This window comes from Excalfactoria chinensis, chromosome 8 (assembly GCF_039878825.1).
Source record: "Excalfactoria chinensis isolate bCotChi1 chromosome 8, bCotChi1.hap2, whole genome shotgun sequence".
Lineage (NCBI taxonomy): Eukaryota > Metazoa > Chordata > Aves > Galliformes > Phasianidae > Excalfactoria > Excalfactoria chinensis.
The window spans coordinates 3,555,813-3,572,885 of NC_092832.1; the positions used below are offsets into that span (position 1 = coordinate 3,555,813).

Genomic DNA, 17,073 nt, shown 5'->3' on the forward strand with positions numbered 1-17,073 from the left:
ATTAGTGCAGCACACGGAGCATCCTACATTTGACACGGCTTTGTTAAGCGCCATTGCGTCCCGGCCCCCTCGAGGAGGGCTCCTTTTTGCCCCCTGCCATCTCGATGGGCAAACTCGAGGCTCTGGCGTGGCAGTAGCGGAGCGAGGAGCGCAGGGTTGCCGCAGAGAGACCCGGAGCGCGGCCGGGGGGGAAAGCAGCCGCCTCGCCTTTGTCCCCGGGGTTGGACGGGGGGAGGCGCGGGGCTGCGCGGCCGGGTGCCGGAGCATGTGCAGCTGCAGCAGGCACCTGGCAGGGAGCCGCAGCGGCGGGGATGTGAAGCAGGCGGGGAGGAAGGCCCTTGACTCATCAGATAAATCCAGCCCCGCCAGGAGAGCGGAGGCGGAGGAGGCGCGGCGTTAGCAGGGGAGGATGGCGGGGGACAGCGAGCAGCGGCTGGAGGAGCAGGGGCAGCCCAGCGGCAGCGAGCCCTTCCTCATCGGGGTCAGCGGCGGCACGGCCAGCGGCAAGGTGCGGGGAGGACGGGAGCGGGTGGACGCGAGAGGCCCCGGGGATCTGGCGGCCGCCACTGCCGCGCCACGTGCGCCGCCGCCGCCGCTTCTGCTCCGGGGCGCCGGGTGGGCATTGCGGGCACACGGAACGGACAGCCGGGCACCACCCCGCCTTGCCATTAACGCTCCACCGAAGGGCTGCCCGCCCGCTGGCAATGCGGTTATTCTTCACGCTCTACAACCCGACCGGTCGGCGGTTCCCTCCCTCCCCCCCCCCACTTTCCTCCCCCGTCCGTGCGCGTGGAGCGAGGTTGGGGGTGCCCCTTTTTGGTGTTCTTTTTTTTAGGGCAATTCTTTCTGTTTTGGAGAGGCAGCCTTGGGGCACCGCGTGGCGAGCTGCTGACTCACAGCACAGCCGCACCGAGCTGGGGGCAGGTGGGGGCGAGGGGTGGCCGGGCTGCAGTGCTGCGCCCCAGTGCAGAGCTGGGCTTTGCTCGCGGCCTAAAGAAAGCAAGCAAGCCCAGTGCAAGCACTGGGTACTTTCCTATTTGTTTAAGCTCATGTAGGTCGCTTGCATTTTTTTTTCCCTTCATCCTTAAAGAATATTCCTCCCTCCCCACCCCCAGATCCACCACACCATCTTCCCATGCAGCATTCTACCTGCCTTTATTTGAAACACAAATGGCAGTGGAAACACCTCTGGAATGTTTCTTGCTGAGGAAACGTGGGCTGTGGCAGAGAAGCCTGTCTGCGGGTTCGCTCTGGAGGGGCCTTTCTCCCTTTAGGGATGGTGTAACCCAGCTGCTGTACCCCCCCCCAACCCCTGCCCATAATAAGGGCGATTTAGGAATGTGTTGCCAGGCCTCCTATTGATTCTTGGACCGCAGCTCCTACTGCGAGGAGGAAAAGTCCAGATATAAAAGGGAAGGGATGGAGAGAGAGGATGCAATCTCTTCCAGTGGGAGCAGGGCCGGATTGTTCCTGCGGCACAGCTCCGGGGTTCGTGTGCTCCCTGATGCCTGGCTCTGCCTCTCTGTAGCCGTCCCAGTAACATTGTGTCTGGCACTGCTTTGAACGCGGTGTGGCTGGGCCCGCAAGGTAACAGCGGTGATTGCGGCAGGGTTTGCCACCGTTGTTCCCAACTTCGATGTGGAAACGCTTTAGCAGCAGCCGGCTGCCTTGGGAAGAATAAACAGGGAAATGGTGCTTTCTAGCAAGGGAGATGTGAGTGTGGGCTGCTAAAAAGCTCTGTGCAGCACTGCCTGCTGAAGGGAATCCAGCAGATCTGTATAAAGTTGATGGGAAAAGGCTGCAAGAAGTGTTCTGGGGTTGGGGGGGAGCTCAAAAAGGCCAGCTTACTCATGGAGAAGCAGTAAGAAGAAAGGAGCCTGAGGCTTGTGTGTGTCGACCCTCATGTTCTTGCTGGGGTGCTGCAGGGGTCTGTCTGCAGGTGATGCTGCAGGAAGGCAGCTCCCACCCACCACCATGCCTATGTGTTGGCTGCTGGTGGGAGCCAAACACGCCCGCAGGGAAAGTGGAGCGGGCACCTTTCCCACTGGGAAGGTGGCAAGGAGGCAAATCTGCTCCTCGCCTTCGCACCAATTGAGGGTTGTTGTCCTAACACACCCCTTTGGCAATGCACCAGCCCCGAGATAACGGAGGGTGTTTGCCACCCAGAGCCCCCTCCAGCTCCTCCTACTGATGTTTTTGTTGAGTCTAAGGTAGGGAAAAAGGCTCCAGGGTCCGCCCGCATCCTCATTCTCTGTGAGCTGGGGCGGCCTCTGGTTGGCATTTCTGAAAGCCAGGTTGGTGAGTGGGATTCAAAGGCTGTCTGCTGTTCCCTAGTGAGCAAGGGAGCACGTCTGGAGTCTCGGGTAGGAGGTGGAAACCTAAGCACCCTCCTGCCTTTAGGGGAAATCAGGGCTGTGCTTTGGGGACGCATGGGGTGTAGCAGAGGTGCTGGTGCCAGCACTGTGTTGGCTTCTCACAAAAGCCTGAGGGGAGACAGAGCTTCCTTCTCCCACTCTCCCCCTAAATCCAAGCTGTGTCCAGCCCGGACAAAGCTTGCTGCCATCTGATGTGGAGGAGATGACATGGCATTGAGACACCCTCCTGTGCCAAAACCAGGCACAACCGCCTCGTTCCCTCAGAGGGATTTCCCAGAGCTGGTTGTTGTAGCATTTTCTTTCATGCTCAATGCCTTCAAAGTACTCGGCTGAAGCTTTGTTCTCTTCTTTTACCCGTGGTCTTTGTGCTAACAGCTTCTTCCCTCCCTCCCATGAGACACTCCTGGCTACCAAGTGCCGCAGCATGCAAGGCAGGCAGCCAGGCTGGGGGAGAATCGGGCAGAGGGACTGCTGGGATGGAATGGGAAGTGCCAGGATGAATCCGGGGGGCTCTATGGGTGACTCTGCTTCAGCTAGAGCTGCTGGGACCCCACAGCAATGGTGCTGGGGTGGCTGCAGGGGTGAGGAGCGCTCCTCAAAGCCATGTGGAGGCATTAATTCCTGGTCCCCACGTGATGCAAAATGAGGTGCTGAGCGCTACCTTCCAGCAGGAGGCTGGAAGAAAAGACAGATTTACGGTGGGCCGAGTGCTTTTGTTGGCTGCCTGGCCTCACGCTGGTGAGGGCTGAGTCTGGGTGCCAGCGGGGCCCAGTGGCTATACTTTCGGGATCTTAATTAGCACATGAAGTCAGAAATGTCTGAACATGCAGTCCTAAGCGTTTGCAGTCCAGTGTGCTCAGCCAGGTGTCTTGTCCACTAGTAATCATTGAGGCACTTGTATGAACACCAGGAAAGCTGTATGGGGCTGAGCTAGCTGCCTAGAAGAGACTAGGAGCCAACCATGGGGCTGAGGAAGGAGCTGGGCAGATGGGACAAGCAGTGTGCTGGTCCCCTGGGAAGCAGTGACCCTCACAGCTCCTCGGGGGCAGTTCCCTATTCATGAGGGGCTTCTTGCATAATGGATCTCACACCCCTACCCTTGCAAGGGCTGAGGTCACTCACAGCAACCTGTGGGTTTAGCCACTGGGCCACCAAACTGGATGAGCCCAGAGGAGATCCAGCAGTGACCCAGAGGCTTTCACTCACCTCTGGATGAGGGCTTGCAAGGACTGCAGCAGCACCGTGTTGGTTCAACACCGTTTCCTGGTGACGTTTTGTGGCTGGCAGGAGCCGTGGATCACAAGGTCTGACTTCATTAATAGTGGTGTCAGAGTGGGCTGGAGACTCGTCAGACCTTCTGGTAGAACATTGCTCTGTTCCAGCTGCTGAGCATACCAGTGCACGGGGTGTTTGTTGGGTCAGCCCTTCCCTGTGCTGACGGGGCATATGCGAGCTCATCGAGGAACCTATCTGATGTGATCCCTGGGACTCCAGGCAAGCAGATCCTGCTCATGCTGGAATCTGGGGCTGCTGGTTCTATGTGGATGGCAGGGCTCTGGCTGCCCCAGTCCCCAGCCCGGTCAGCCTGTGGCTCACAAAGTGAAAGGCAGGATGGTGAACCTGCTTAGGAAAGCTCTGGGTGGAGGCCTGGGCTTTTGTGATGAGAATAGCAAGTTTCCAGTCCCAGTGCTGCCATGCAGATGTGCTCTGTTAGAGCTGGAAGGGACCGTGTGGGTTGTGAACCAGCTCTCTGCAGTCATGGGCCGGACATTTAATAGATGCTCTGGGAGCCTTCTCCATTTGGCATCTGTTCTGTGTGTCACCTCGGTCCACTGAGCGCTTCCTAATACTCTGTAATTACTGTAACCTTACAAGGAAAGACCCAAATCAACCATTAGTGCGCTGGAGAGAAGGGCAGCATCATCAGGGCTGCTGATTGATGGCAAGGAAGCCGTGCCTTGCACTGCAGGGGACATCATCCCTTGATATGACCTAAGGGAAAATACTACCAGATCCCATAACTGGAGGCTGTCTAAACCACAAGTGTGTGATGGGGACACCCCAGCCAGGCCCTTATCAATGGGAGTACCTGTGCTGCCCGTCTTCTGCACCATGCCAGCGTTGGAGGCCTCACTGGGCCCTGCCCCATTCCTCTGCTCATCAGCTTTTCCCTAATGCCCAGCTGAAGTCAGAATATGGAGAGACTGAGGGATAACCTGCATAATAATATTGGGGAATTAGTCGACTCTTGACAAGTATTTGAGCAGCTGGCTATAGGCCACGAGTGGGTATGAATTAAATATGTAATATAATGAATATATTACAAACAAATGTCAGGCATGGGGCTCTGAGCATCGTTCTGCTGGGTTCCTTCCCTTGTGCACCTCCTGTCTCAGGAAAGCACACTGGCATTCTTCCCCTTGTGCCCTTTGTGTCTCCCCGAAGCTGGGAGCTGGGCTTCTATATGGTTCTATAACACCCCCAGGGTGTTATAGAACCATGGGGATGTGGCACTGGGGGATGCGGGCAGTTGGAGCTGGCGATCTTAGAGGTCTTTTCCAATCCGAACGATTCTATTGATTTTAAGTGGTTGCAGGTGGGAAACAGGGAGGTAAGAACAGATGAGGAAGGAATTGGGGCCCAGGTGGTCCCCTTTGAGCGGTCAAAGTCCCACCGGTGTGTTAGTGTAATCCATCAGTCACGCTTTAGTCTTGATGTCCCCTTGAGTGTCCCCAGGCCTCCCTAGAGCCTAACTGGTCTCCTTTCCAGTTATGAGTGTATTTTTCACACTTCTGGTTAACATCAGTCACACGTATGCATGCAGTGCTGGCTTGGGGGGTGGGGGGAACTTGTGTGACTTATTTGAAGGCCACCTCCTGTGGTTGGGACTTTCTGTTCCCATTCGTAGGGGAATTTTTAACCTCTGCATTTCTGGTTTTGATTCCTCCTTAGCATGTGGTGCTTATTGAGCAAGAGGAATTGTCTCCAGCTGTAGGAGCGTTCAGGCTGAAATCAGAGTGCCTGCCTGCACCGAGAACTAGAGCGGCTGCTCCTCTTACCGGCCCCAAAGAGCCACCCCAGAGCGATGGATAATAAATTAAGCCTGGGTTCACTCCAGTCCTCCTCCTGGTCCACAGCAGAGTGAGCTAGGCGTTATGTTTCTGTCCACAGCAGCCAAGGTTAACTTTCTCCTTGGGTTTTTCTTGTGTCTTGAGCTGGGCATTCAGAACTGGTGGAGCTCTTTGCTCCCCTTTCCAGGATCAGCAGACCAGTGCTGCAGATTAGCGTGCATAAGGTAGAAGGAGGACTGGGAGGAACTGTCTGATACCCTGAAATGATTTGATTTTCCATCTGTGCTCTGAGGTGTGTTGGTTTTGCTGACCTGAAAGAGCTCTGCTCCCGTCTCCTGGCTGGAGAAACCATTTCTTGCCTGGTTCCATACAGCTCTGCAGGCTGAGGATCTATCTGGGTAGCTGCGCTGGAGAGCGCTGATTAAAAACTGCAAAGGCCATGGGAAATCTGGTGTCCTTGGCACCTGTGGCCAAAGCTGAGCCTGTCTGAAGGCAGGGAGAGGCAGCAGCATCTGGGGGAGAGCACGGGGAGGAAAAGCAGGGGAAAGACACCATGCCCGCCCTGTTTCTGCAAAGCCCATAGGATACAGCTGGATAAGTGATAGGGCTGCAGAAGGATGCAGGGAGTGGGAAAGCAGAGGAGAAGGAGAAGGGGCTCGTGCTGAAGGGCGAATGGCTGGCAGCAGCAGTGCTGCAGCTCTTTGTTCTGGGTGCGGGGCAGAATGCCCACGTGGCGCAGTGAGCACAGCTGGCCAGACCTGGCAGGCAGGAGCAGGAGGTGAGCTGCTTGGGGAGTCCCGACCCTGCCCTGTCACCCAAACGTGTGCCCAGGACCATGATTCTGCAATCAGGCAGCCCAGGCTGCTTTGCTGGCTGTGCTCTGAGGCTCTGCAGCCCGGCTGGGGCTGACTCACGGAGCAGCGCTCACAGCCAAGTCAGGTCAGCCTGGCCCAGCGGGGAAGAGATGCTCTCTGGGGACGGCACCGCTGTCAAATCTTCCAGCTTTGCAGGCAAACAGCCTTGCCCTCTGTCTGCTGGGTTGACCTCCTCTCCCAGGCATGCTTTCTCCTTCTCATCACTTCTATCTTCAGTGCTGCCTCTGGAGATTGCCAGCCAGGTATAGAACAGGCAGCCAAACCAGCAGGGAGATGGGGATTTGCTCTGATTCATGTTGTGATGGTGGGAGTCTGGTTGCCCCAGTGCAAAGTGCCAGTCCCTGTGCTGGAATGCTTGTGGGGATCTTGTGCCAGCAGCCAGAGCCATGTGGCTCTTCACTTGCTGGCTCTGTAGTGCCCTTAGTTTGCTGTGCCAAGAGGCACCAGGATATACTTGCAAATGTGCCTCCCAGGTATGGTAGAGCTCTGATAAAGTCCCAGGGCTCTCCTTCTGGTGTCTTTTCATCTTAGGCTTTATGTAGGGTATGAAGACAAACTGGCTTTCCCCTTCCGTGGTCTTCTTTCCTATCCGTGCAGTGGTGGAGTTTATGGGCTGGAGCGGGGCTTGGGAAGATGCTGCTTGGTGCTTCAAAAGCCACATGGTGGTGCCCCCAAAGCGCTTTTTCCTTTGCGAGTTTGGACTCTGGGGTCAGGACCACAGATTCTTGACTGCAGGTTCAACAAGCTGTGCCCGTGAATGGCCATTTCCTGACATCCTGGGTGACACAGACACCGCTGCCACTGACTTGTTCCCTCTGCTGTTCCTTCCATAGTCTTCGGTCTGCTCGAAGATCGTCCAGCTGCTGGGCCAGAACGAAGTGGACTATCGCCAGAAGCAGGTGGTGATCGTGAGCCAAGACAGCTTCTACCGAGTCCTCACCTCAGAGCAGAAATCCAAAGCGCTCAAAGGCCAGTTCAATTTTGACCATCCAGGTGAATGGAGAAGAGAACTGGGGTGGGATGAGGGCTGGGTCACATCCTGCCAGCAAAGAGCTTTGTGTGGACATCAGGAGGACTCTGTCTCTGCACGGGGTGGGAGTGAAGTGGCTTGGCTTGTCCCTTGTTGGGTTGGGAGCTTTGTGCTCCATTGGGGCTACTTGTGTCCCCTGCAAGACAAGCTCTGTCCCTCCAGGAAAGCAACTGCCTCAGGGACTGTTTGGGATGAGAAAGGAAAGGTGGTGAATTCTCAAACTCCTTAAGATGAATTCTCACGCTCTGTGCAAAAAAAATATCCCCCTGTTTGAAACCCCACCCCCTGGGCCAGGACTAGGGAGATCTGCCTGGCACAGCCCTTGGAGCCAGCTGCTCTGTGCTCTCCTTCAAGGAAGGAACCGCCTTGCACAGCTGCCCTGCAAAACCCTGCACCGCAGTGGCCGTACCCTACTGCTACAACAGGGGCTCTATGAACCATCCCAGAGCTTGGTAGGGAAATTCCAGAGCCGCTGTCCCCTCATCCCCACAAGGACAATGGCTGCAGGCAGGGAGCATGGAGCAAACAGAGCCCCGTCTGTGCAGCAGCTGAAGGTTGGAACACTGCTCCAGTCTCTGCGAGGGCTGGAGCCCCAGAGGAGATGCCTTCCCAAGCTCTCAGTGCTGCTGTACAAGGCTGGTATTGATTTCTGCAGACCAGATCCCAGGCTGGTGCAAAGCTCTGCGCTTTGCAGCACCCATGGAGATGAGCAGGGCTTTCCTCTGGAGCCTGTGTGTCTGTCTGTCCATGGGGTATGGGTGACTCTGGTTGGGCTAAGCACAGCGTAGCACGTGAAGCTGCCTCGGGTAACGTTTTCTCTTCTCCTCAGATGCCTTTGACAACGAGCTCATCGTGAAAACACTCAAAGAGATCACAGAAGGGAAGACGGTCCAGATCCCTGTCTATGACTTTGTCTCCCACTCCAGGTCTAACAGCCACTCCTGCCTTGCTGAGTCTCTGCTGACAGCAGCATGCAGCCCTGCCACCCCAGCCCCTCTGCTTGTGCCTGCTCTTGGGTGCCCATATATAGACCCAGAACTTTGGTGCCATCATCTCTACACTCTGTGTTAGAGGATCCAGGGCTTGTCTAGGAGCCTGGAAAGCTGCATAGCCACACAAATACAATCAGAAACACACAGGCTTAAGTGGAGGAGGGCTATGCCCCCCCCCCACCATCCACTCTTCCCCTTCTCATAAAGTCCATGTTTGCAGCTTTAATAAGTATTGTAGGCTCAAACAGTCCAGCACTGTCAGGAAAAGAGTTCTTGAAGCTCTTGCTCCTGTAGCTCCTCCCTTGCATGTGTTCAGCTTGCATGCCTGTACTGATTGAGGAAGGTGTGACCCTGACTTCTGAGGAGTGCTGCTTGCTCCCTGGGGAGCAGGACTGTCCCTATGGATTCCCCATACTCAGACATTTTGGGTTGTATTGCTTGGCATCTAACACTTGCAAACAGCATCTGGCCAAAGCAAGGGGGTGAGGGCCTAGTATGCTCCCTGCTTTGCTGTCTGTCCTTATAGGAAGCGTACGTGTGCCTTGGATTCCCTTCACCACAGTGGGGTAGGTCTCCCATCAGTCCAGCCTCCTGGTGCAGCAGTGATGTCTCATGGCCCAGGAGCACCGCTGTTTCCCCCATCGTGCTTGGCTTGTTTCCTCCCTATTGGCATATATTGACTCTCCTCCTTCCCTCTGCTAGGAAAGAGGAAACAGTGACTGTCTACCCTGCTGACGTGGTGCTCTTTGAGGGCATCCTGGCCTTTTACAGCCAGGAGGTGCGGGATCTCTTCCGCATGAAGCTCTTTGTGGATACAGACGCAGACACCCGGCTGTCCCGCAGAGGTGAGTCCCAAACATACATGCAGCAGAGACAGAAATGTTACCTGACTGTGGCCCTGTGCTGTGTGGGTAGGGTGCAGCAGGCAAAGCAGAGCAGCTCAATAACTCGGTGAAAAGCCATCACCTGATGGTTATGCTCAGGTCTGAGGTTTGGTGTGACAGTGTCCATCCCAAGTCATGCAGGTAGGAAGCGTGGTTGTACATCTTGCTCTGTGCAAGCATAGCCATTGTAGTGCTGCATCCCTATGCTCCTTGGTGCTGGTGTAATGCCTATGGTGGCAAAGAGCCCCGGAAATGATAGTATCCCTCTCTAGGACTCCCCATGTCTATCTGACTTGGCTGCATGTTGCCAGCTTATGTAGGATGCGCTCCAGTTCTTCCAGGTGTGCAAGGCCTGAGATGCAGTCAAAGCTGCCTTGAGGTCTGGGATCACTGATGTGGCCCCTGAGCCTCTGTGAGGACTAAGAAACCATTCTGGAATTCTTGGGGCAAAGTTGTGTTCTGTCTGCACTGTCCCTTCCCATACCTGGGCTCCAGCAGCTTCCACGGGGTGTTTGGGGTACGGGTTTATAGAAGTGGCATTCAGGCCTCTGTGCTGTGGCAAGAGAAACATGCCTCAACACCTTGGACTGCATGTGTGCATGGGACCATCCCACTCGGATACAGATCCGGTCTTGCCTGCTGAAAGCCCTGCATCCCTCCTGCTGCCAGATACACAACCTCCTCCACTGTTGAGTTGTCATCGGTGCTGATTAAAAGCTGCTTCTTACGCAGCCTCCTTAACCCTGCCCACCATTCTTACATGACTCATCCAGGGAGGTGACAGCACAGTCATCGCAGGGAGACGGATTAGCAGGTCACAGATACGTAAGATCCTGCAATGTGATCCCGATCCTGTAAGTAGACTGTGCTATGCAGGCACTCAACAGCCAGGGGGTAGCTGTTTGTTTAGTGGTGCTCTGTGTCAGCTATGTGAAGGCGAGGTGTTGCCTTGTGCATTTGCATTGCCCTGTGACTACGTGTGCATCCCAACTGCACATGTAGAGTGCGTACTTCAGTTTGGCACATAACCATGAGCTCAGGGCTTGAGAACTACTTGAGTTCATTGACCAGGAACCCAGACAGTCCAGCTGCCAACAGTGGTACAGAGCTTGAGCTGCAGCTGCTGGATGAGGTTCTAAACCTTATGGGCCACGGCTGTTCTTGGGGGTTGCTCCCAGCCACCATCAATCACTAAGGCCTTGCAAAGGGGCGGCTGGGCTGCTGCTGGCTGGTTAAGGTGGTGGCCTCTCCTTGTCTAGGCAGCTCATCCATCTCCCTATAGAGAACCAATCGTTGTCAGTTGATATCTCAAGTTGGATGTTAGGAAAAACTACTCTGAAAGAGTGGTTGGGCACTGGCACAGGCTGCCCAGGCAGGTGGTGGGGTCACCATCCCTAGAGGTGTTCAAGAGCTGTGGACACTTGGCACTGAGGGATGTGGCTTAGTGGGAAATACTGGAGGTAGGTGGACTAGATGGTCTTTTCCAACCTTAATGACACTATGATTTCATTATAGGAACACTGCCCTGGCATTGCTGGGAATGGAAAGTCAATGTGTGAGATACTGAAGGTATATCCATGTCCCTGGAATGTTGCTGTAGGCAGCTTGTAGTAAGAGAGAGTCAGGATCTTGCATTGCAACACGGCCATGGGCTGTCTCTCTCTCTCTCTCACAGAAGTTCTGAGGAGTTGCAGCAATGGGCTTTTGAGCTGGGTGGCAGCAGGAGATGGAGTTCCCAGAAACACAGCTGACAGCTCCGTTAATTGGTAGTGCTGGGTTTCAGTGCGTGTGGTTCATGCTGCCACTGGCTGCTGGCACCGGAGGGGCACCAGTGTGTCCTTGGGACATTGGCCTGCTCTGCAAGTGACACCTCCCATTGCTGGAACCCATTGTTTTAGGGCCAAGTATGAGTCGAGGGTGCTTGATTTGTGTTTGGGGGGCATCACCCTGCAGTGGTGTGCCTTTGGCTGGGCAGGACAGCTCTGTCCTGTCTGGAGCAGCCCTGCAGCCCGGGTGTCTTTGCACTTTGTGGGCTCCCCGTTGTCCCTGCTGTGTGTGCAGCCTCCCTGCCCCACATCAGCCAGCAAACAGGGCGTGGGACCTGGGAAACAAAAGTCTCTCTGTTTCTCTGCCTTTTTCTTTTGTAATTAATGTCCCATGCCTGTTTTTCTGTACTGTTTGTGTTGGGCTTTGCTCCCTCTCTCTGCAGAGGTCACAGGGCTGGCTGAAGCGACCTGGGCAGCGCTGAGCCCTTCCTGGAGTTGGCACACATTGCCAGGCTTTCACCTCTCCATGCAAGGCTGCCAAAAGGCAGCTGGCTGTGGACAAACCGAGCTGCTGGGATGGTGCCCAGGCAGTGTCCGGGCAGCACAGCTATCCCGGCCCCACCAGCACATGGGCACTGGGTCGGGCAGGCAAGGCGCAGCGGCTCAGCTCCACTTGGCACATGGAGGAGGCTGGCTCTGAACCCAGCACCAGGTGCTGCGTGCTGGGAGCAGCCGGGCACCCCTCAGGACAGAGCCAAGGCCCGTCTGTTCAGCCCCACGGCTGCTCTGGCCCTCACTGGGGGATGGAATTCCTGCTGCACAGGGACACGTGCCCGTGCTGGAGTGACGTCCAAGCAGTCCCCATGGGCTGCTGCCAGCTCTGGCCTGACATGTGGGAAATAACTTGCAGGGATGCGGGCCTTGGGGATAACAGCTGGGTGGCTGGCTAGGGCTGTCCCAAGGGGAAGGGGACGGAGCGATGTGTGGCTTGGCTGCTGACTGCGCCTTACACCTTTCTTCTAGTGCTACGAGACATCAGTGAGCGAGGCAGGGACCTTGAGCAGATCCTGTCGCAGTACATCACTTTTGTGAAGCCCGCCTTCGAGGAGTTCTGTTTGCCAGTAAGTATGGGGAACAATGCTCACAAATGCCAGAAGTGCCCCTTTCCCTGGCCAGCTCATCGGACAGGAGCGTTTTGTGGCCCAGAGCTCTCTCCTTCTGGCACTGTTAAAAGTGAGGGTGCTGGTGCTGGCTGTGTCAGGGCAAGATGAGGTCTGTTTGTACAGCCACTGCCTTCCCGGTGAGATCACTGTCCCTATGGGGAGGCAGACACTGACAGAAAAACCCCTCCCTGCAGGGGATTTGGTCAGCCAAATCAACACCAGGCAGCTCAGCAGATGCCAGCTGAGGAGGGATGATTCTTGGTTGCATCTGGGCAGGGAATAAGAGATCCCAGTGTCCAGGCAGTGAGCACCGTGCCTGCCCTTTTTACCTTGCATGTGCTTGGGCGAGCAGGGGAGCATCTTCCTATGCTCTGTGCTGCAGAATGTGGCCTTGAAGGTTGTTGCATTTTCCAGCTTGTAAGAGGCCAAGGTGTTGCCCAGGGTTTCAGGGTCTGACTGAGACAAAGAAGTGACTTTGGGAGACAGGATCTCCAGCAAATGGGGACTTTACATGCAGGAGACCCTGCAGTCCCAGAGGACTTGCAGGTGAAGCAGCATGTTTGCAGGACTGTAGAGTAGATAGCACATCCCTTGTGGCACTGCTTCACGGAGAGAAGCCTGTGGCTTGGTTCTTGAGCCTTTACAAGCAAGTGTGATAGTTACACAAGGCATTTCTCCTTATTCTGGAGGAACAGAGCCAGCAGAAACCTGCAGCGTGGGGGCTGAGAGCTGGCAGCATGGCCAGCAGTTCATGCTATGCCTCTAACCTCACTCGGCCCTTGCCCACAGAAGCATCACATTGCCTGTCCATATGGCCAACTCTGTTCTGTGCTACAAGGTCTGCTCCCAGTGTATCCCAAGGCAGCACCCTTGCTGATGTGGGTCAGGGAACCAAGGTGCAGTGTTGGTGTCAGTTCTAGAAAGGTTTTTCTTGGGGGACAGGTCCTGCTTGCTGCCTCCCTGCAAATATCCAACCGTTTACAAAGCAGCAGACGCTGCATCGAGACTGTTCTGTTGAGGAGTGTAGGAGGGTGAAATGTGAAACAAGGGGAGTAGAAAACAACTGCTTTGTGTCCACCCACCAGCCCTGCACTGGTCTGCTTTCACCCCCAAGCCACTGGTGGGCTCAGCCGCAGAGTGATTGCATGTGGTTGTGCAGCAGGCTCAGCACCCGCTGCTGCTAATAACAGTTCCAGGTGAGGTGGCCCAGCATTAAAACAGCCCAGTATGTCCTAGGGATGATCCATAGGGCTGAAAGTGCTGCGAGGTGTCAGATGACCCCCTTGGCCCAGCAAGCTGGCTGGCTGCTGATTGCAGAGGGTGGCTGTCAGGAAGCTAATCAGCTGTAAAACTGGCACAAATAGGGGAGGAAACTGAGACCAGCTCCTTCAGAACTGGCACCTTAAAACGAGGCTGGGATTGGAGTCCTGAATCAGACTTTTGCAAGCAGTGCTGGTGGCAAATTTCTCCTGCATCCCAAGCAGACCACATGGCTGCATCCTGCGTGTCCACGCAGACTGGGCATGCCAGCTCTTGCTCTTCTATCTTGTCTGGCTGGATCTGGGGACAGGTTGTTCCCCAGAGCATGGAACGCTGCTGGAGTCCTGTGATCATAAAGCTTTTTAATTTCAGGTTTTGTTAGGGTGCCTCTTCCTTACATTTGGGCTCAGGAAAATAAAGCCGAGGTGCAAAGCGTGGCCCTCAAAACACAATGCAGGAGGCAAACAAGATGGTCCAAAATGTATGATCAGCACCTACCTGCCTCCCAGAGGGTTTGGGCTGTATAACTCCCTGGGGGTTTGGGAAGCAGGGGCAATGCCCCAGCCTGGCAGCTCTCTGCTCTCCCAGTAACACAGTGCTCTCTTTTCTCCCAGACCAAGAAGTATGCTGACGTGATCATTCCCAGAGGAGCAGATAATGAAGGTGAGCAGACCCAAACCCTGCTGTTCTATCCTGGCAGCTTGCACTGGGGAGGAGGTAGCAGGGGCGGCTGTAGAGGTACACTGAGATGAGCCTTTCCCCTTTGCTCCCCATGGCATGTTAGTGCCTGGGAGTTTGTGTTGCTCTGAGCAAGCTTGGGATCCTGTGTGCATGGTGCCTCTAGACAAACAATTCCCAACTCATACCATACAAAGGGAAAGGTGCTTCTCTGAGGCCAGGTGTGCAGCTGGACAGTCACGTCTCCACCTGACTGGGGTCTATCTGAGCGTGGGGAGAGGGGATGAAGTGACAACAAGGCAGCTCTTCCCTGTGGGCTTGCAGCTCCCAGCTAAGGGATGGGTGGGCATGGGAGCGGGGAGTCATCATCACTGACTTAGCTCTAGTTGGAACGACCCTAACGTAATCTCTCCCTGATGTTTTCCCCCTCCCTTTCTGCTCACAGTGGCCATCAACCTGATCGTGCAGCACATCCAGGACATTCTTAACGGAGGACTCAGCAAACGCCAGAGCAATGGCTACCTGAATGGCTACACTCCCCCCCGCCAGCGGCAGCCCTCAGAGTCCAGCAGCCGGCCTCACTGACCCTGGGCAGCAGGCGTGAGGCTGTGGGCGGAGGGCGCTCGGGCCCTGCCACTGCCCCCCTGTACATACTGTCCGTTCATTCCCCCCTTATCTATTTAAGAAACCAGACGGAGACGAATGCCTTTAATTTTGTATGTTGGAAATGCCGAATGAGAAGCAGCCAGCTGCTCGGGAGCCTGGGCCACCCACAGCTCCTGGTCTTGCTCAGTAACTCTTCCAGCACGGAACCAGCTATAAATCTCTATAAATATAGAATTGCTCTATTTTTGTGTAAATGCAGAATAATGTAAAATTACTTGCCGTAAGGTATTTGCCAGGCTCGGTGTTGCTGGGAGGGAGCTGGGAATAAGGGCCTGGAGTTGGCATCCTCACCTTATAGACAGAAGGAAGAGAGCCCAGCAACTGTTTTAGTGTCCCTGTGGTCTCCACCTAAGGGAGCGGGCAGGCTATAGTGAAGGTTGTAACTTCAGTGCAATGAAACTGGGGTTGCCTCCTCCCGTTTGTTGCTGCTCAGGTTCAAGCAGCCTGATTTTGGCTGGCAGGCACTGCTCAGCACAGCTGACAGATGGTAGAATGGTGTGTAATAACTCCCCTGACTGTCTTTCATGTCTCTGGATCTCGGTCCCTCAACAGCATCCCTTCTTGTCGTCTGGCACACCTTCTCGCCACGGTTGTGGTGTCTGTTGTCACACATTGAGGACCTGGCAGGAGATGCTGGGTATCTGGTCATAAATGTGGCAGCTAGTGTCTTTAGCAGTCTTGTTGCCTGGCTTGGTTAGGTATAAGGTATGTGTCCACTCAGCCCCTCTGGAGCTCAGTGGCCATGTGGGACTCCTAACCAAGCCCCAGGCTCATCCCTACACCTGGAAGTCAGACTGCAGGAGGTCAGATGTGCATCTTTATTCCCCACTTGGAATGGTTTTGCTGTGAGTAGGGTCTATAAATATGGTTAATGGAAAGCCAGCCATACAAGATGCAGTGGATGGCAGCTGCTAAGATGCCTCCGTGCATCATGTCCACAGGTCCAAGGTGGATGTTCAGATGTCCCTCTAGCTTGTGTCTCCTTCTTTGTGTGCTGGTGGAAGATGTGGTGTCCCCGCTGCATGTCATCCCTGGGGATGCCCAGGAAATACACTCATTTACTGAGGGTGAGATTTGGTTTCCTTTTAGTTGGTAGTGCTGCAATAACAGCAGTGTGGGAGAGCCTGATGGGTCTGTACTGTTCAGCTGGGGGTGCCTGGAGAGCAAGGTGGAGCAGATGAGCTGGGGGAGAAGCTTGGTGAGAGCCAGGGAAGGGGATGTGATGGGATGCTAGCCAGGAAAGATCCTTTGGCCTGTGCTGCTGGGACTGACAGCAAATAACAACGATCATCCCACGATGTCTGGAGCTCAGACCTGTAGCCTTGCTCCCTCTCATGGTTTTCACTCCTTCCAGAGCATTGTTTTTGCTCTGCATGGTTAAAAGTTCAAAGCTTTAGAAACCAGATGCTCCATCACTCTCTACTGTGAGCTAAGATGGACCAAGAGAACAACAACAAAGTGCCTATCCCAGTGGGCGCTGTTGGAGCAGTCTTATTCCCTCTTGGTTTGTAATAAGGGACTGTGACAACAGCCCTTCATCCCTATCGCTGTCTGCAGACACTTCCCAAGGCATGACAGCTCTGCCATAATCGAGGGCTGACCTTGGCTGAATTCCTCCAGCTACAGCATTGTCAGCCATAGGTGAGAGGGACTGAAGCCCTGCGTATCTGGACAGGCTTCTTAGGACTGAAGTGGCCAATACAGCTGTTAAGGTTAAATACTGATCTCCCCTTCCCTGTGAATAAAGACAAGTATATACTGGTGCTTCTCATCTCCGGTATATGGTGCTGTGTGCTGCTGGCAGTAGTCCTAGTTTTGAAGCAGGTTTGGGCATCATGTTAGTTCTGCAAGGCAAAGCCAGATGTGAAACAGTGCTGCTGGTGCACAGACTGCTTTGGCGTAATGAGCAGGGAAGTGGAGTGAAAACTATCTGAAAGGCCAGGGTGTGATCAGTGGTATGAAATCTGTTTGAACGTCAGTAACTAGCAGTGTACCCCAGGGGGTCTAACTGGTTCCAGTCCTGTTCAACATCTTGGTTACACACCTGGATGATGGGGCAGAGTATATCCTCAGCAAGTCAGTGGGTAACAGAGAACTGGGAGGAGTGGCTGAGATGTGAGAGGGTTGTGCTGCCATCCAGAGGAACCTTGATAGACTGAAGAAGGGAGCTGATAGGAACCTCATGCCGTTCAGCAAGGAGAGCTGCAAAGAGCCCTGCATGTGGCAGGAACAACCTGGGGGTCACCCAGCCTTTGGGGTTTTGGTGGACCTTAAGTTGGCTATGAGTCAACGATGTACTCTTGCCACTAAGAA

General features: G+C 54.8%; 1 protein-coding gene across 1 annotated transcript; it reads left to right on the forward strand.

The window, feature by feature from the left end:
* The first annotated feature begins 253 nt into the window (after nucleotides 1-253).
* UCK2 (uridine-cytidine kinase 2) lies at nucleotides 254-15,831 on the forward strand. The gene is made up of 7 exons (XM_072343514.1): nucleotides 254-508; nucleotides 7,155-7,314; nucleotides 8,181-8,277; nucleotides 9,046-9,188; nucleotides 12,017-12,114; nucleotides 14,031-14,079; nucleotides 14,540-15,831. The coding sequence occupies exons 1-7, from the start codon at nucleotides 410-412 to the stop codon at nucleotides 14,677-14,679; spliced, it is 786 nt and encodes a 261-aa protein (XP_072199615.1). The 5' UTR covers nucleotides 254-409; the 3' UTR covers nucleotides 14,680-15,831.
* The last annotated feature ends 1,242 nt before the right edge of the window (nucleotides 15,832-17,073 follow it).